The sequence below is a fragment of the Hoplias malabaricus genome, chromosome X2 (genome assembly GCF_029633855.1).
Source record: "Hoplias malabaricus isolate fHopMal1 chromosome X2, fHopMal1.hap1, whole genome shotgun sequence".
NCBI classification, from domain to species: domain Eukaryota; kingdom Metazoa; phylum Chordata; class Actinopteri; order Characiformes; family Erythrinidae; genus Hoplias; species Hoplias malabaricus.
In genome coordinates this window covers 35,095,880-35,117,272 of record NC_089819.1, presented here as the reverse complement: position 1 = coordinate 35,117,272, position 21,393 = coordinate 35,095,880, and the positions used below count along the sequence as shown (strand labels likewise).

Sequence of the window (21,393 nt, the reverse complement as noted above, 5' to 3'; positions counted from 1 at the left end):
GAATAATTCAGAGTTCGACTATTTTCCGCTATGGTTTCGGCGACTCCGAGCGAGGCGTAGTTTCGCCAGTGTCCATTTGGGGTCGCTGTTGATCCATGTGTAGGTTGTCGCTTAGATGAGTCAATGGGGTTCAATTCGAGGTCACCCCTTCTGAACATCTGTTGATTCCCGTGGAAGATAACGAGACATTGAGGTGCCACTTTGTCCCAAGCGGGATTATAACCCTTCCTTTTGTTTGAGGTCCCTGTCTCTTAAAAGCATTATAAAAATTGGTTATCTCGACAGTTCCTGTTAGTTAAAAGAGAGAAGGGGGGTGTTGGGGCCATGTGTTACTTTAAAGGGTTCTTTGATGTTTTAGCTTATGTGTGTGCGTGTGTGTGGGGCTTTGCAACCCCGCGGGCACAAACAATCCTGTGGAATGTTGGATGTTGTCACAGACGAAAGGTCCTATTCAGACTGGAAAAGTTTAATTCAAAACTTTTCATTTCTCCATTTCGATCTGGTATTTGGCCTATACTCCACTACAGCGCTCAAAAATTTGTGCGATTTTACATATTATGCAAATTAGCTAAAAATCTAAGTAGGCGGAGCTTATGGGTTCTTGAGGCTTTTTTTTGGGTCTGACCTGAGGAATCAGGGAAAAAAAGAATTTCGTCTCTACGCCACACGGGGTAGGAGATATAGGGAGCGACGCGGAACGCGTCGCTATAGCGCCACCATCAGGCTGATTGGGTTGATTCTTTGCGCCTGAGTAGCGGGAGGGTTTACTACCAGTTGACCAAATGACAAGTCTGTAGGACCTACGGTTTGGGCTGCCCATCGCGTTTCATCGGAGAAAAAGAAGAAAAAAAAAAAAAAAAAAAGCGGAAAAAACAGAACAAAAACAATAGGGCTCCAGCACTTGCAGTGCTTGGACCCCTAATAAGAAAAACCGGTACAAAAACAATAAGGTTCTACGCACTGAGTGCTTGAACCCTAAAAAATACAAAAGAAATCACAGAAAACAAAAACGAAACAATGTAGTCTTTAAAACAAAACAAAATAGTCCTTGAAACAAAACGAAGGCAAAACAATGTAGTATTTGAAACAAAACAAAACCCAAGACAAAGCAGCAGCACCGCAGGAACTGGACAAAAGCCAGGACCACCCTGGCTCAGGAACCTAAAAAAAAAAACACAAACACTAAACAATACCTTCGACTAAAACCTAATTTTTTTAAAAGTAAGATAATCTGTATACCTACCAGGAGACAGTAGCACAGCGTTCCCCACTGCGGTCAAAATCAGAGAGTACAGCAGCAGTAACGACCCAACCATGCAGCACGGTTGCTACTATCACCCACCAGATTAAAAGAAATATTAGTATCTCCCAATCTGATCATTAATAAAACAGGTCAACTAGCGTTAACATACCCTCGCTATGATGCAAACACCGGAATCCAACCAGCCGACACCGGCAATCCAAGCACAAGCCAACGGTTTCCGATCGTCACGGAGCAAGCCACAAACTTCAGCAACGTTAAACACTGCCAATACAGGGATCAGACGCCGGAAGAGAAACAGGAAATGCCTTGGCAAGCAACCCACCACTGCCGATACATATAGCACAAGGAAGGCCCGCCCCCCTCATTAATTTGAAAGTCCCACCCCAAAATCCTCAGACTGGGAAGTATAGGAGGTAAAACCAATGGCAGAACTCCATCCTGCTACAATCCACCTTCCCTTTTTGCATCGTCGACCCGACGATGAACGAGATGAAAAAAAACTAACACCAAGGTCTAAACAGGGCAGACTGTGCATTCAATACAAAACCTAATGGTTCACCTACCACCTCATCTACACTACCAGCTGGGCGGGGGAGATGATGAATATTAAAGTGATGACCAGCTGTGGAACGAGCAGTCCGTCGCAAAGATGGCAATCCAGAACATGATTGACCATCTACACGCAACAAAGAATCCTGAGACTGAGAACTTCCCTGTGCAGCTATTTCCTCTGGACGCTGATCTACCAATACTCCCCCCAGGGAAACTGTAGGACTGGAGTTACTTAAAACAGATTCATGAGGTGGTAAACCCTCGGATACCAAGAGGCTAATGTCATCCTCTTCGCTGGAACTATCCCCAGGAACCACTGAAATAGGAACCTGAGAATTCCTAGGAGGAGAAGGAAAGGCTTCAGTCCGAACACAAGCTTTTAACATTCTTCGATGGACATGCCTGACCTTACTTAAGTCATTGACTGGGGCAATAGCATAGACAGACCCATCACCTGAAGGGGCCCTCACCACCCGATATACTACAGAACTCCAAATGTCCTGAATCTTATGCCGCCCCCGAGTACTAAGATCCCGGAGGTAAACCGACTGCCCTTCCTGTAAGGGTGCATCCCGAACCTGCCGATCATGCCGCTCCTTCCTACGACCAGCAGCTGCTAACAACCGTTCATGAGCTCCCTCAAATGCCAACTTAAGCCTTGCCTGGTGCTCTGCCACCCAATCCTGGGTTTCCCCAGGCACAGGCTCTAGAACTCGACCCAACAAAAAGTCTATGGGAAGCCTAGGTTGCTGGCCAAACATTAAAAAGTAGGGAGATTCGCCAGTGCCCTGATGGGGGGTGGTATTATAACAAAAAACCACCTGTGGCAAATTTGATGCCCAGTCCCGCTTCTGGGAAGATGGCAACGTACGCAAAAGATTATGAAGAGTTCTATTAAAGCGCTCACGCTGCCCATTACCAGCAGGGTGATATGGGGTCGTCCTAGACCGTTCTACCCCATAGAGGCGACATAATTGCTGCATCAGGACACTTTCAAAGCTCCTACCCTGATCAGAATGGATACGGCTTGGAATACCGAACTTAAAGAACCACTCCATCAGCAGTACCTGTGCTACCGTCGAAGCTCGCTGATCCCGAGTGGGAACTGCTACGGTATATTTGCTGAACACATCCGTCATCACAAGCATAGTGTCCAACCCGTTTCGAGAAGGTTCCAACACCGTAAAATCAATAGCTAAGATTTCATTTGGCCTTGATGCTAGCAAATGTTCTATAAAACTATGCGGTACCTATGCGGCAAGTTGTGCCGACCATCGATGCTCAGTGGCTCCCAATTTTGCCGACTGAAGGTAACTCGGGGGATTATTGTCTGTGAAGACCACGCATTTATGCCCCAAGAGATATTCGCGAAATTTTTCAGTCATTGCCCACTTAAGTGCAAGAAATTCCAACTTCATAGAACTATAATTGTTCATATTTCACTCTGAGGGGCGAAGGCCCCGACTAGCGTAAGCCACTGGCCGAACACTACCCTCATGCTCCTGAGAAAGCACGGCTCCAAGACCACTATGACTGGCGTCAATCTCAAGGATGAAGGGCTGTGAAAAATTGGCATATGCCAAGACCGGAGCAGATACCAACTTTGCCTTTAGGAGTTCAAAGCTCTGTTCGCACTGTGGGGTCCAAAATGACCCCAGGGCCTGTCCAGAACCTTTTTTAGTCTTCATACCTACAAGGGCAGCCACGAATTTATGCAGAGGGCCTGCCAACTGAGCAAAACCCTCTACAAAGCGCCTATAATAACTGGCAAACCCCAGAAAGGAACGCAGCTCAGCCACACTGCGGGGACGCTGCCACTGGGCTACTGCCTCTATCTTAGCAGGGTCAGTGGAAACCCCCTTGCTTGAAATAATATGCCCCAAATACCTAACTTCTTGTTGGAAAAAGACACATTTTCTCAACTTGGCTTTTAAACCCTCTTTTTGCAAACGCCCGAGAACCTGCTCTAGTCATTGCAGATGCTGGGAAACAGATGAGGAAAACACAATAATATCATCCAAATAAAGAAGCAATGACTGATACTGCTGATCTCCAAACATCCGTTGCATTAATCGCTGAAATGTGCTTGGAGCATTACAAAGCCCAAATGGCATTCGATTCCATTCAAATAAGCCAAAGGGGGTACAAAAAGCTGTCTTGGACTTATCTTGTTCGGCCACTGGAACTTGATTATACCCACTGGCCAGATCTAAAGTAGAAAACCAGCGGGCTCCTGAAAGGGCATCCAGGCTCTCCTCGATACGAGGCAAAGGAAAGGCATCTTTGCGTGTCTTACTATTAAGCAATCGATAGTCCACACACATACGCAGACTCCCGTCCTTTTTTTTAACCAGGACGATAGGGGACGCGTAAGGATTACTACTCTCTCTCACGACCTGAGCCTCAAGGAGCTGATCAATATGAGCCTTTACCAACTCATACTCTGATGGAGGAATACGTCTATACCTCTGCCGAACTGGGACATTATCTAGCAAGGGAATCTCATGGGCAATGAGGTTGGTGCAACCCAGATCACTCTCATGAGCAGAAAAAACTGAGCTATAGCTCTGTAAAAGAGATCTAACCCCCTTCTGTTCTAGATCTGTCAAACCCGATAAATCTAAAGCCTCTATCCCCTTCTGCACTTTGCTATCCACTACTTGGGACGACACCGTGGCAGCAGCGGCTCTAACCTCCGTAACCCCAGCCGGTAGGCTAACAACCTGAGCACTTCTTAAAAAGCCAAGACAGGTATGGGGATAAAGCAAGACTTCTGTGGTCCCTACATTAACTATTGGAATATGGACAGTGCCTCGAGCAACCTGGACAAGACAGGGAGACGTCAACAAACCAGCGGGCAGCCCAGACTCTGAAGGCTCAAAGAGTGCAGACAAGCCACCAGATAGCTCCGGACAAGTACTAATAACCACCTTCATCACACCACCAGGTATACGCACCGCACCCGGGCCTCAAACCCTTACAGCACCCATCGGGTCCCTAGGAACTTGGGCCGCAGACTGATGACACTGTTGCAAGGCCTCAATAACTGGGCCCGGAGCATGTGCCACTGAAGGCACATCGAAGAAAGAGGGACCATATAAACCGAAAAGCTCCCGATAGCACCGGCTAATAACATTCATCCCCAAGACACCAGGGACTTCCGGCAAAGCACCAGGAGGATCCTTCACAACCAGGATCTCACAGTGAGACATCACCTTATTACACAACAAGACATCCAGCTCCAAATACCCTATGTAAGGAATATCAAGCCCATTAGCTGCCCGAAGCTGTAGCCATTGACAAGACTGGAGACGTTCATAACCCCAGGGTTCAAATTGCTTTGAAAAAAAGCTCTCGGTTACCGTAGACACCATGGAACCCATGTCTAAAAGACAAGAAACAGTAACACCACCAATTAAAACATCAATCACTGGACAGGAGGAGATTAGCCTAGCCACCGTACCTGCCCTTGAGCTCAGCGGGCTTCAGTTTTCCGGCTGCTGGCAGGAACGAGAAGGTCTAGCTAGATTCTGAGGCAAGACCCTAGGAGAAGGGGAAACACGCTCCCCGTCACAGTCACGAGCAAAATGACCTGGCTGTTGACATCTCCGGCAAATAACACGCCCCTGATGAGGAGAATAACTAGGTCCAGAGGAGGTCTGTAAAGAAATCACAGTTCGAGTTAATTGATTAAGCTGCTCGTGCTGACATTTCAACATGTCCTTTAACTCCCTCAATTCTGATGACTGAACAACACCCAATGGGGCTGGGCAGGCACTTCCTTGTACGCCATACTGTAAACCACAGGCCAATGGTAGAGATAAACTACGTCCCCTTGCACTGCCAGGCAACCCTTCCCTCTCCCATCGGATGGCTTCCCCTCGTACCTCCAGTAGGGTAGCAGTAGGCCGTTGATGAACAAACTGTTTCAACTCCCTACGAAGAGCACCATCCACCATCCAGCACCAAACATGCTCCACAAACTGATCTCGAAGTAAAACCCCTACATTCATAGTCCCCTCAGGTGCATGTTGCTTTATAGACTCCATTAAGGCCATTAAAGCCAATGAGTACTCCTGCAAGGTTTCTCCTTCCTGCTGTTTCCTTGAAAAAAAGGCCTGTTGCAAGGTAACATAAGACTGAGAACAGCCGTAAAGCTCTTTCAAAATGGCTAGAACTTTTTCAGGGTCTCCCCTCTCTACACCAGGACGATACTTTATCTCCTCTCTAGCTTCTCCTTCTAAATGATCAAAAATAAAGAACGCCTGATCTTGCCCAGAGAGGTGATGGGCTCGCAAACAACCCTGTATCTCTTCTACCCATTCTGTTATCCCAATCCCAGTCTTACCATTAAAACATGGGCACTTCCGATCACGAGGAACTACCACCAGACGCTCAGTAACAGCACTTGAAACAGCAGGCAAAACATCACTCACCGCAACAGAAACAACTGGGGTAGATGCATTAGAGCCAGTGGAAACAGCGGCCATTTCTTGATGCAACCGCTCATTATCAGCCTTAAGCTGCAACACAAGCTCCCTAAGCTGCTGCACCTCCTCCTCCATACCCACCTAGGGAAATCTGCACCAAGTCTCAGGTCAAGAAAGAAAAAAACAATATATTTATACACTTTCCTCTCAGTTCCTCAACAAATGCTGCTGCTTTGCCTTAAATAGAACTATATATTAAATATATATCAAACCCAAAATTAACAGGAAGGAAGTACGTCTCTTGCTCTCAAAGTGTGATCCTGCCGACTACGCCAAGATGTGGCGAGGTGGTAGTGGTCAGGAGGAATATACAATAAAGTGATGTAGCACGACTACGCCACCTAAGGGACTTTCACCCCTAGGAAATAAAAAGGGTGCGTTAAGGCCCAGAGGAAAGAAAAAAAGAAATAAGAAAGACACTCAGGTTCGTTCACACCAAGAGGCCAGAGACGTATTTCCAACACTTCCAAATTTATTAACAATAGGTTTTAAAACAGTTTCATGTAACCAACAGGACTGGAAGGACTATCAGCAGTAAAATAATTTCTAGACAAGACCAAGTAGTAGAACAGGGCTGGGCTTACCACGGCAGAGACTGAGCTCAGAGGGAGTCCCCTATACCACCACCATATGTAATCACACCACACAGGTTACACACCCAGTGCTCTACACTGCAGGACGAGTGACCGGGACTCCACAAACCAACCCTGTAACCTCCTGCCGTGACCCACAGCTCCTGTCTAAACAGGAGAGAGAGAGGCAGAAGAAGAGCAGAGAACACAAATGTAGAAAATAAAAGAAAAATCAAAATTCACTCCAAAAGAACACCACTCTTCACATCAAACACACACACACACACACACACACACACACACACACACCGAGCGCTTGCTGGTAACGATAACAAATTCAAATAAAAAAAATACAAAAGAAATCACAGAAAACAAAAACGAAACAATGTAGTCTTTAAAACAAAACAAAATAGTCCTTGAAACAAATCGAAGGCAAAACAATGTAGTATTTGAAACAAAACAAAACCCAAGACAAAGCAGCAGCACCGCAGGAACTGGACAAAAGCCAGGACCACCCAGGCTCAGGAACCTAAAAAAAACCACAAACACTAAACAATACCTTCGACTAAAACCTAATTTTTTTAAAAGTAAGATAATCTGTATACCTACCAGGAGACAGTAGCACAGCATTCCCCACTGCGGTCAAAATCAGAGAGTACAGCAGCAGTAACGACCCAACCATGCAGCACGGTTGCTACTATCACCCACCAGATTAAAAGAAATATTAGTATCTCCCAATCTGATCATTAATAAAACAGGTCAACTAGCGTTAACATACCCTTGCTATGATGCAAACACCGGAATCCAACCAGCCGACACCGGCAATCCAAGCACAAGCCAACGGTTTCCGATCGTCACGGAGCAAGCCACAAACTTCAGCAACGTTAAACACTGCCAATACAGGGATCAGACGCCGGAAGAGAAACAGGAAATGCCTTGGCAAGCAACCCACCACTGCCGATACATATAGCACAAGGAAGGCCCGCCCCCCTCATTAATTTGAAAGTCCCACCCCAAAATCCTAAGACTGGGAAGTATAGGAGGTAAAACCAATGGCAGAACTCCATCCTGCTACATCTGCTTCCCCTTACTCCTTCTTTTTGACACTATGTGTTTTTTCATCTCAAGCTTGGTTTTCTTAGCAGGACGGCCACACCTCTTACCAGGGGGTCGTTTCACAGATTTTCGAGCCATCACCAACATGCCCGACCCATCTTGATTGTGTGCCATCATACGCATCAGACCGTTACTGACAACATCGCTTACAATGTTTTTAGCAGCTGTTTTTAGATGTGGTTTGGCTATATTAAAACCCTTCTTGAACAGTGGTATAGCCACTCTGAATAAATTTCTAAAAATCCCACCAAATCCCGCACCATACATTGTTGGGCTACCTGTATAGCTGGGCATGTGGCCTCCGGCCTGACTTTGATAGTAAGAAACGTAACGTTCAGGATCCATGGCCAGTCTGTTGAAAGATTCCATTTCAAAACCTAATTCCTTGTTTTACAGGTCTAAAGTGTAGCTTTACAACCACTTTCCCATAAGAAAAATTTACGTGCTGGTTCTGATCGGTTTTCAATTCTATAGCGATATCGTTTATCTGTGATTTTGTTGTCGACACGTAGTATGGCTTACTGTATCTAACTGTGACAATATCATGGTTGTTCCCTGATATATGTACACATCTTAACAGAGGTACAAAACTGTCACTAATTAATTGGTAATCAACAATGTCTGTGTAAACAAACATTGAGTAGAAACCACCATAGATGTCGACAGGGTGTGGCGCGTACTCTTTCTGTACGACATCCGGGTCATTTGTTTTAACTACACACTCTAGTATCACACCCGGTTTAAAACCCAAGATGATGGCTAGTTTACCATTAAATATCAAACCGATATCAGATAACGTCTTAATAAACAACCTGTGACTTATTTGGTCATAAACAAGACCTATTGAATGGTCTGCTAGATGGATATTAATCTCAGCAACTAATGCCGGTATATGGTTATAATACCCTGTAGGTAGAGTTATTTGTGTTGTTTTGCCCGATTTTTTATCAATTACGCTAAATGTGGCATCTAGCTCACAAAAGGTTGTCCACGTTCGTGGGTATTGAAACTCTATCACCCCTACTTCCCAGTCACCTTTTAGATCGATTGGTTTCACTAGTTTTGTTCTATAATTAGAAATTTGATTATCGGGGTACACCGACATAGACGAATTGCTCGGCAGTGTGACGCAAAAACCATTGTCCCCCATATTTGTCCTTTGATGTAAATGAACTAGTTCACAAAGTACAACACCTTTTAAGGCCTTTGTATGTCCACAACATCATTTTCAGGAACCCAGCTGTTAAATTTTGACGGCCAACCTAACCATTTCACTAAAACCATTGTTTTTTTACCGGTTTTTTTTTATCCAAAATTTTTTCAACTTTGATTGCTTTTTCTGTAGACATGCGGATTTTTTGCAACTCTTCTTCATAGAAACGGCCGTGTATAATGTCACCGTCATAATCTTTCAATTTATAAACGGGTGGTTGTCGTCGGATACAGTCTGATATAGTGAAAAACTCCTGTGTATAGTTCTCCTCATATCCCTTTGTAAATGGACCCCTGACTTTAGAAATACGCACAACGTCACCAATCTTGTACTTAAATATGGTTTTCTTGCCTAATTTGTTTCTCACACCATACAGCGTTTTAAACACGCTAGATTCGTTTTCTTTCGTCACATCAGCTGGCTTGGTTTTGATACTACGGTGGTAACTATTGTTGTAACCGCTCATAATATCTTGTAAAACATCAATGTACCTTTTGGAGTTTACAGCTGTTAGATAACGCCACATATGACTTTTTAGCGTTCTATTAAAAACGCTCTATGACACTGGCTTTTAGCTCACTACCTGTAGCAAAATGTTTGATTTTGTTTTTCGATACTAAATTTTGAAAATGTTTGTTGAAAAAGTCTTTACCCCTGTCAGTCTGTAACTTTTGAGGAACTCTGCCTTCTATACCCGACTTATTTTTTAACAGTCGAGCCCACGCATATTTGCTAAACACGTCAATACATGTCAACATATATTTATATCCGTCATTTTCCTTAGAATACGCACTCATATCAACAAGATCAGCTTGGAATTGAGCGTCAATGCCATATACTATAACCCGGTTTCTTTTGTAATTATGTCGTATGGGTTTGTGGAGTGTGTATGCATCCTCTCCAGCTAACCAGTCTGAAACCTGTTGATCACACAGACACAATCCTGTATTCTCTAAAACACCCCGTTTCAAACGATTTTTACCGCCTAATGAACCAGAATTAGACGGCGTGTAATATACCGTTCTCATAAGATTTGATGTGTCGATAGATGACATTGTTGAAAATAATGACCCCAGATTTGTTTGTTTGACTGTTTTATTCACAATGCATCGATGAAATCTAAAAAGTTTGCACACACATCTACATTTTTCTCAACTAGATATTCAACAAATGTTTCAATCACTTTACAAACATCAATTGGTTTCTTTGTTGAAAGTTTTATCACACAAATGTCTATTATATATGTACATAGACAAAGCACATAACCAATTTTTACCGCATTTTCACTCTTAGGCATGAGAGACAGTAATTTACTAATAATCACAAGGGTTGATTCGTCAGAATCTATACATAACTGTGTCAAATGACACCAATCATGCGATGTTAATTTAACAATATTCATTTGATTCTTGAAATTTTGTAAACGTTTAACATTGACATCATGCACACTATTAATGAGTGTAAAATCATCCACACTATCGTCAATACATTTATACAACAAACGTGTCAATTCGCAGTTCACACGGTGTTTCAACACACGCTTTGACAGACTTTGGTGTCCGCAAACTATCCCCATTTTCACTTAAACAGCTCTGCAAGTCTTTGAATCACCTTCCCAACAGTCAACGGCATCGCTGACAAACTGTTCAGACGTTTGATCAATCAGGCTTTCTCTTAGTTCCTGCAGCTTTTCCACAATGTACGGCTCGCATGGTAATTCACAGACGACTGTTTCAACACATCCTTGAATTTTTAGAAGGGGTAGTTCTATTCCAAAACACTTTATAAGCCCAGCTATGGCGTGTTTTAAGGCGGGCGTGAACAATGTCCTTGTTATATCTTTATAGTATTTTTCAAAAAAGAAGATATCAGTTTCAAACAGACACGAATGTAGAAGTTGACTAGGGTGATCCACTTCACAACCAAGACATGTTTCCTTCAGCTTGTTGTTTATGATGTGTTGTAGGATTACAACGACAGTGGACTTTATCAGTTTTAGCACCGTAGAGCTTACTTGCCCATCCACCACATCAATCGGAGCAGATATAGCGTTGTCTTCAGGAGCTTCAGCGATTGTCAGTTGTCTAGCCATCAACGTTGCCAAATCATCCACCGGGTCTTGTCGAAAAACATGCGGGTTCGCAATGTCCACACAACTGAGATCATCACCATATTGACCCAACAAACTGTTGTCTGATACCGCTTTGGCAACCGCCGTCGATTCATCATAGCTGTAATTTACAAACCCACGACCCGTGTCAATCGGCGTATATTCAATGTCCGACAGTCGATAATTTCCACACCACATAGGTCCACGGGTGTCGGGATGGTCTGCTGGAAGAATGTCCTCAAACATGATGGCTTGCGTGTTGTTCGTGTCTTTTAACAGACATCACTGGAAGGCGTTGATCCACTTTTGACCATCCCACAAACGTCATAAGCCCGAGAATCAAACAGGTTAATTTTAACACCCCTAAAATATTCGCGAGGGCTGCTACCAAATGCTTTACCACGCCGTTTCTTCCTTGGCGCAAAAGCAAAGTAGGTTTCAGAACTAATAGTTGGTGTAACTGTAGATTCTCTTAAAAGAGACTGATTTACACACACTGTAGACATTTTAAAAAGCGTTTAGCCATAGAAATCCACCAGGGTCATTTTAAATACCACATGCAAGCACAACCCACCCCTCACATGTTGGGGGGTGTGAGGGTGTCAGGGGTGGGGTGTAGGTGTGAGGGGAAGCCCATATAAGGACATCCTGTACTGACCTGTCACCTAGGTCATAAATCAGGGGTCATAAATCATTCACAGAGGTGTTTGACAGAAGGTGTAGGATATATACTACTTACATAAAATAAATAAATAGAAAATACATTTGTAACTGGCATTGAAATTGGCAGTGTCATGATTTCCTAAATCCAATTAACATTCAAATACTGTTTTTCAAAAAAACAACTGGTTTTACACCCTAAAAACTGCCATTTAAATTCAGACTTTTCTTTAAAAATATACTATGCTAAGGCCATATAAAAAATTGCTTAAAATTCACCAGTAGGTTTGGAAAAGTATTTAAAAAAAAAAGAGAAAAAAAAGGCAGAAATGTGTGTGGAAGTACACATTTGACACTTATTCATGGCACACATCAGTTCGATCAACAGTTTGCAAGTCTCTGCTGTGTTGTCACACTTTGTCAATACATCACTGATGGAAATGATGGAAATATCAGCTGTATCCTCATTTCTGTCTGCCTGGACAACAGGGATCTTCAGGACGTGCAGTGTAGTGAAAGAACGCTCAAGTGTAGTCACCTCAGTTGTACTCTTTGTTGAATTCCAGCTCTATAATTAAACATATAGAGATTATCTACATGTTCTATTCTCTTCAATATATATTCTTTAAAGATATTGAATGAAAAACTGTAAACTGCTTATGCATGCAGATTCATTAACTACAGAACTTCAAATGTAAAAGATTATCAGGTTATATTACAAACGATTATGCTACAACTGATGCTAAAGATCTCATCTAAATAAATTAAATTAACCTCCTTTCTGCTTTTCTCCCTGCCCACCTGCATTTTTCACTGCCCCACTAGTTTTCTTACTGCAGTCCATCTTTACATAATTACATAAGAAAACGATTTAGTTCATGTTGATAGTTAATTTTGAAAAACTTAACTAAATTCACAGCTCCAAAAATAAACTACTTCACATTCTTTTATTTTTTTTTCTCTCAGTAAATAGGCTTCTATCGTTTTCAATATAACCTTCTTCAACCCATTAATCCCCAGCCCAAAATCACTGCTACTCCCTAACAAAGGATTAGTGTATGTGGAATTATATTTATATATTAATTATTAATATACATTAATATTTATATTAATAATATTTATAATTATTAATATATATATATATATATATATATATATATTTAAAACATTACATTACACCAAAAACCAGCACTGAGATTGAGAATGTATTTTAACCTACTTAGCTAGTACCTTAATGTGTTTAAGCAGTTTTATTTCTTTTTTTTTTTTCTTATACCGAGATATGCTCACATCGTCTTGTAAAATACGCCATCAAACCACATAATTACTCAAATTAAAATAACTCATGAATGAGCGATTGTCATGTCATTTCAATGTATTCTATGTCAGAGGAAAAAAAGAGCTAGCTAGAGTTAAACAGGTTAGGTAAAGTTTGTCATTTGAAAAAAAAAAACGGTTCAATATTACGTATGTAACGTATAGCAGTTTATAGAATAACGTACGTAACATTAACAATGTTAACTACATTTGGGCGATACCAAAACACTTACATTGAAATACTTACGGAATGAGGCTGTTCTCTGAGGCCGGTGACAGCTGTTCGCACGCCGCGGTCACAGAAAAGAGCGCAAATCTTCATCGTCTTCTTCTGTGTTTTTACAGCGGTTCGCTTCTGCCATCTTCCGTTTTCTCATTCAGATTTCATTCATTTTAAAGCTGTCGTCTTCAAAAACTTAAGTAACAATTTCCTCCCTTCCGCGCGGCACTGTCTCCTTATTAACCCTATTTATCATAATCATTTCTGTCGTTCGTGTCCCAGTCATTACATCAATATTTTTAAATTTGATATTCTAAAATATTACAATACAGAGCTTACCTATAACTGTATGGAATTTAAAAACTTAAAACAATGATTCTGTTTATTTAACATTTATTACATCGTTTTCCAGACAGTTACCAGTATTATCTTTTATTTTTAGATGTGGGCCACATACGATTAATACGCAGTATTTAATAAAATGCTCTGATCTGTGTAGTGTGCTAACTGCAATGGCAATCGCCTCGCCAGCCGACAATGCCAACGTGCACTGGGTCAGATAGTCACACTGCCAAATATACTACTGTCACTGCACTCAGTACACCCGTGAATTTGGACCGACACGACGAGAAGGGTATCTCTGCAGGCCGGAGGCAGCTCCAAGTGGGAGGTACAGCTCCAAGTGGGTGATACAGCTCCAAGTGGGCCGTACAGCTCCAAGTGGGTGGTACAGCTCCAATTGAGCGCGGAAGAACATTGAACATTTTAAGCACGACTCAAGCACGTTGCTGGCTTTGAGATATGTAGTTGTCGTAAAGGCTCTGGAGATGACCCAGAGGCTAAAGAACCCTTTTTATTTGTTTTTAAAAACAGGGCTGATATGGAGCTGTTTCTAAAAGCTTGTGTTGATGAGCAGGGTCTCAGGGTCAATGCGATGTTTGTGGTTACGCTATGCCCCTCACCCCAGAAATTTTAAGGCATGTAAACTGGACTGTAGCTGGACCCTCACCTCAATTCTTAAGGCACAGATACTAGACTGCAGGGCACCTTGTACACCACAGTTCAGACAGTGTGTATAGTTTGATACCTTTAGAAACCTAGGCTGTCTGGTTCACTGTGATGTCCTGCTTTGCGTAAAATACCCTGCACAAAATAGGTATCCTAGTTATTTTCTTTCTTCTAACACATTTCTATAAGTAATGCAGCTCAGATTGCTCTGTTTGAGCATTGTTTGGAAGTTTAAGAGAATGTCAGTTAGTTCTTTGGGACATTGTGTTAGATTATTGTGTATTTTGTAGTACAGCTGTATGCCTGGTGACCGTGTAATAACTGTTTTGCTTTCAGTATTAATATTGTACCTTGTAAACATTGAGTACATTATATGGAGTACATTTTCAGTATTATGTGATTTACAGACTTGTTTGTGGTTGGATTAATATGTGAAATTCTTGCAATAAATAAAGAGAATAACCATTTAACTGAGACCACATGTACTGAGAATGATCATGTTTGCTTACATATAGGCTACTACTCACTTCCTAACAAGAGACATGACAGTAAATATGGGTTCACCAGCTCAGTGCTGGGGTGCTATATATTCTTCGCCTGGCATTAGGTTCATGTTTCTCTACTCCAGAGAATCCAATTCTATTGTCAGTATTTCTCTACAGGGATTAGAGAGGCAGTGTGTGCACATCTGTGTTAGTAATGGTTGCAACTTAATGTAGAATATATTCATTACAAATTTGTCCTCAAATATGTGAACATATGGTGTATTTCTGAAATAAATTAAACTGAATAAATGAACTATATTAAAATAAATTTATAGCCCTTCGGGCGGCACAGTAGTGCGGCAGGTAGTGTTGCAGTCACACAGCTCCAGGTTGTGGGTTTGAGCCACACTCCATGTGACGGTCTGTTAGGAGTTGAATTAGATAAGCAGTTTCAGACAATTAATGAATGAATGATTTGTCCTTCTACAAATTCACATTCACAATCCAGGTAATAATAAATCACAAAAGCTGCATTTCCTACATTCGCCTTCCCACTAAACATCTAGATCCCCCACTTGCTGGTTTCTACCCACTTGCTGCGTACGCCCCTCCCACTTGCTGGTTTCCGCCCACTTGCGGGCCTCCGGCCTGCAGAGATATGTACTTGTGGACACGACCAAATGTGAACGTCCACTTCAAACTACAAAATAAAAAAAAAAATACATATGATTTTCCCAATCACACAATTACAACAAGCACTGGGCAGGGCTAATGTGTACCTAGCTGACCCTCCACCACTACTACAGTTCCAATCAGCAACAACTGACTAAAATATTTTAATAAGAAATATTGCTTACGAACCACTAAAAATATTAGAGAATTTTAGGAAGAAATTTCCCTAAATAGGTCCCACACAAGGTTTAATAATACAAAGCAAAATAATATTGACTCAAATGAAAATACAAAACAGAAAAAAATAAACGCGGGAAAAACAGTTGCTACAAATGTCTTCCCTCGTCTCCAGCCACTCCAGAATTCTCAAAGTGTTATGCCCTAAATTTAACTAAAGCCATCACAGCAGACTTCCAGAGGTAAAATAAATAAATGGGATTCACCCCTCACTCATGAACAGGGCTTTACCTTTACACTGAGGGGAAACATTAAAGTAAACATTGTCAGCTGTATTCAAAATAAAGTTTTTGCTGAGCTGTCTTTTCTAAAATATTGTGTTTTTTATATATATGGGCCTAAAATTCAACCCCCTCCTCTCTCTCTCTCTCTCTCTTTGCAGGTATCTCCACCCCCTCTTATCCTCATGGTTTTAAGCTGTCTTTTCCGGTGCGCACCAGTCATATGTATGGTTTAGTAAGGCGGAATATTCAAGAGATGTATGCCTTCACAGCCTGTATGTGGCTGAAGGCGACAGAAGGTGGGATTGGAACACCATTCTCATATGCCGTAGCTGAGCAGCCCAATGAGCTGGTCCTCCTACAAGGGGTCCACAATCCTGCTGAGCTGCTGCTTAATGACAAGGTCAGACACACACACCTGTTTCACTTTCAGAACAATATAAAATGCAGGACAATTGTTAACCATTTAAATTGATAGTCATTCTTCCCTTGTCCCTAATGTGGCTAATCAATCATGTCATATCATGTCAGATAATGACTTTTTCCTGCCTCTAAAATGACTTTGGAACCGGGATAATATTACTGTGCGCCAGCAGGCAGGGAAAATCATATAAATCAATAATGTCATATTTCACCTTCCACCTTCCTAATGCACTGTTCACTCAGAAATACATGACAGTCATAAAGGGTAGTGTGTTATGAGTTTTGATTCATGTTGTCTGCAAATAGTCATGATGAATCACTGTTCATGTAAATGAGAATGACAGTTTTAACCCATATTTTCAAATTTAGGCAAATCTGAAAAATTTTTGTTCTATTTTACAGTGAGTGATTCAGTAGGTACCCCAGATCCCCTAATTAATGTTCAAATGCATTTTCTTTCATAATATGTCCTCTTTAAAGTTTCAAAACATTATATTCTATAGACAGTAACCTATAGAATCATACCATTTAAAATAAATTTTTTGTTTGTGATGTCCTCTGCATGTAGGTGGCACAGTTGCCTCTGTCCTTCCCTCAGAACACCTGGCAGCACATCTGTGTAAGCTGGACTCTGCGGGATGGTGTGTGGAAGGCCTATCAAGGGGGTAAACTGAAGGGGCGAGGGGAGGGGCTATCAGCGTGGCACCCAATCAGAGCAGGAGGCGTGCTAGTGCTGGGCCAAGAACAGGTAAGTAGGGAAGGTGGTAGGAGGACCTTTGGAAAATCAGGCCTCCCTTATACATAAAAGCTTACTGAAGCATTACAGTTTTTTGATGTTGTTTTTGTTAGTTTGCTGCTCATTGATTTCCCCATAGAGCTATACACTTTAGCTGTACACTTTAAAAGTAATTAAGTAACCCCTATTTTTTTCTCATGTACTGCAGGACACACTTGGGGGTCGTTTTGATGCCTCTCAAGCTTTGGTGGGTGAGCTGTCTCTTTTTAACCTGTGGGACAGGGTGCTACCACCAATGGACGTGGCTACTCTAGCGTCCTGTGGTGAGCCCCCACAGCAGGGAAATGTGATGCCGTGGACACAGCGGGACGTGGATGTGTTTGGTGGGGCTGTCAAAGAGCCTATGGACCCCTGCTCTGGTGGGACAGGGGCTCAGAAGTGAGTCGTCGCTGTACAAGGGTCAGGGGAAGAGGTTTAGGGGTTGGTATAGGGATTTAAAAGGTGATATTCAGCTGCTGGAGGGCAACTTTATTGTGGCTGAATGTTTTCAGAAAGAATGTCCACTGTGGAACTTTATTCAGATTCATACACCTCTGTGCATGTGTGCGTTTGTGCAGGGCAGGGGTCTGTGTGTTTGTGTGTGTTTCTAGAGGGAGGGGAGTTGGCTGGTGATCCATTAATATAACTGTGGGAGTAACAGTTCAAAAGTTTGGAATTGATAGGTATATGACTTTGTAATTTTTAATGGGTACCCATATAAAAACCAGATAGTATAGACAAACTACTCTACAATGTGGTGACAGCAGGCCAAATATATTTACTCACAAGTCAGGTCACATTATGACATGAAACTTGAGGTCCAGAATCTTAAGCCCATTTTACACCACACACCGTAGCCATTCTATTTGCCATGTCATAGATAATAGTGTCCTAATCTATTAGGTGTTCTATATATATGGTTTGAAGCATTTTTGTAAGTTATAATTGTTATTCAAAATGCAAAATTTTGAATTTTGTCATTTTATTGTAACTGTTGTGCAGAATTAAATGGTAAATAAAAATCTAAAAATCATATTATTTTAAATAAATATATTGTATTAAAATATCAATACAGTACATTCAGTAGTATAATACAGGAAACTCACATATACATTTGGATACAATATTATCTCCAAAAACAGAACAAATTGATGTTTTTGCAGCAACTTTTTGCTGATGGAACTCATAATGAATGCTATGACGAATACATTCTTCAGGCTTGCCATTTACTATCTACTTAATTGTTAGGTTATTTTTTTGTTATTTTGTACTTACTCTGTACTACTAAACTGTTACTATAACATGTCAAATGAATTAAAGGTTACGCACACACACACACACACAATTGCTTTATATTATTTGTGCATCTAATATAAGCTAGTCTAGAAATCTGCATTGACCTAGAAATCAGCTAAACTTCATATTGCTGTGCTGTAACACCTGTGATGACTCCTCCTCCAATTTTGACCACAAAAAAATTAATAAACACATTATGATAATGCTTCTGCTAACACATCTGTGTGATTAATATACTGTGTTAGCAGTAAGCTAAAAGGGATATAAATGAAGAATATTTCTAGATTAAATGTGTGTAAATGAGGTTTGAGGCAGTTCCACTAAATATATTAGCATAAACTTTATAGTGACCCCTTCGTTAAAGAATCTTGGCACAGAGAATCATTTTATATGTGTACTGAAAACAAAGCCAGTTAGGCACTGATCAGCTGTAAAAAACCTTGCACTTTCTACATTTCCTGTCCATTATATCAACTCTACTTTCCATTTAATGGCACTTTGTGGTTCATTCTAAGCATCACAGTGACACTGACGGGGTTGTTGCGGGTTAGTGAGTGCATCGTTGAAAGTTTTCAACACATTTACCCCTTACTGTCCACTATATTAGACACAGTAGCTCATCTATTGCTACATAGAAGCCCAGGAAGTGCTGCCTGGAAATTTTAGGTTGTGGACTACTCTCATTCCAGCACTGTGACACTGAATGTTTAATAACTACAGCATCACTGATATGTCTGATCCACTCATATCAGCACAATATACACCAACTTGCCACCACCACATCAGTGTCACTGTAGAGCTAATATTTGCTTTTTGGGGGTCCTGTGTGGGAGGACACTTTAAATGAGGGTAAGTGTAAGAGATTGTAGTTCCAAATTAACCTATACAGTAAGCAGGTCTGATAAAATGCACAATGAGTGTAGAAACAAGAGTGTCTTTTTAACGTTTTGGCTGATTAAAGGATATTTTTAAAAAGTGATTCTAAACTTTTGAACGGTTTCCTACATGTGTGTATTTGGAGCACGTTTACAAAATCACTACTCAAAATTGTTATGGAGGCAAATCGCCCTTTGAGGCAGGAGGAACCTAAATGTTTACCAGCTAACAGATGGGTATGAATATGATTAGTTAAAATGGGCAGAGATTCACTGGGCAGAGATTTTCAAATGCTTCACCATAAACCTTTAAATCTACACTTAGACCATTTTGTTTGCCTGCTCTAACAGTCAGGAATGGCTCTGGAAGAAAAAAATCTGCAATATATCTTTCTTTCTTGCTTGCTTTCTTTTTTTTGTTACTGTACATGTGGTTCTGTTTCATAATGTGTTAGAAGTGCTGCAAAACTCTCAGTATTGTTTTACTTGAATGGAGGATAATGTATAACGTGCCACCTCTGAGGAATTACAGAATGCTCTGCTGCCTCTGAGGCAGATTCTGAAGTAGTACATTTCTGCATTATGATTGCTGCCTCTAAAGGAGCTACAGAATGCTATAAAATAATACTCTGTGGTTTCCTCAGAGGCAGCAATTAAATACAGATGTGCAGGGAAATACTTCTTTAGAATCTGCCTCAGAGGTAGCAGAGCATTCTGCAGCTTGCTCAGAGGAACAGAGTAACTTTATTCTTCATTCAAGTAAAACAAAATACTGAGATTTTTTCCAAGACTAACACATTTTGAAACAGAATTAAGTGTATTGCACATTTATCTTTTCCAAACTCATTTCTGGCTATCAGAGCAGTCAAACCAAGAGTCTAGGTGGAGCTTTACAGGTTTATGGCATCGTATTTGAAAATCTCCAATCAGTGCTAACCAATCATATTCATCCCTGTCTGTGGGCTGGTAACAACAACATTTCTGCCTCAAAGCAGAGCTGCCCAGAACCATTTTGAGTAATGATTTTGCACGCATATTTGGATCTGGAAACCCATACGTTGCCAATACTCAGCTCTGTTCAGTGTCCTGTGGCTGTATTTTATTGTTCTTCACGTCGGCCTGCTCCCCGTACACTGTCAGGTCTACTGTATACATGAACTGTTCCACTCTCACACTTTTCTCAGTGTTGCTTCAATGCTCTGCTTCCTGACACTGTTATTTTTTTCTTCTTTTTGTTGGCTGTGTGTTTTATCGTTGCAACTGGGATTGTAAACCACTGGTTTGAGTGTCACCATAGTAACTGCCTTTACTCTATGTAAAACTCTACGTGTGCTATGTGATTTTTATATTTTTGTTTAAATCTTACATTTTTGTTCTTTTTTTCATCAGTTTGTAGGGTTGTTTTGATAAATCTTACATTTATATTTTCGGTGCATCCCTAGTGCAAGTAAACATGACAAAAGATATCAACCTTTTTTTAAATTAATTTATCTTAGCTTTTATTTTGTATTATAAAAATCAAGGCAGAATATTAGCAAATAAAAATTCACAGATTAATACGAAATGTATACATACAGTACGTAGCAGTATTAGATGCTTGTTTGATAGAGGAAGGGGACTTTTTCTTTTGTCAGTGTGTCATCTGTTGTTCTCATGTATCAGAGAGAAAGAGCATGAGGAAGTGCCTCTCTGGGTGGACACACCCACTTTTCTTTTTCCTCCTTTGCTATTGGTCAATGGCAATGAGTCGTGATGTCAGTGTAGTGCTTGTTCATGTATTGTTTGCACCGCAATGGATTTATGATGATATTGTGACATATGTGGATGAAAACATAAAAATGGTGATGAAAACACAGTTTGACCTATTTTTGATTTTATGTATAATCA

The 21,393-nt window shown here is 41.1% G+C and overlaps 1 protein-coding gene across 1 annotated transcript in view; it reads left to right on the top strand.

Moving 5' to 3' along the window:
- LOC136676177 (neuronal pentraxin receptor-like) overlaps positions 1-21,393 on the top strand; it is a 149,225-nt gene that overhangs the window by 107,577 nt on the left and 20,255 nt on the right. The window contains exons 3-5 of the mRNA XM_066653019.1: positions 16,299-16,540; positions 17,129-17,308; positions 17,505-17,734. Of these exons, the coding sequence (XP_066509116.1) occupies positions 16,299-16,540; positions 17,129-17,308; positions 17,505-17,734 (652 nt within the window). The remainder of the gene's footprint in view (positions 1-16,298; positions 16,541-17,128; positions 17,309-17,504; positions 17,735-21,393) is intronic.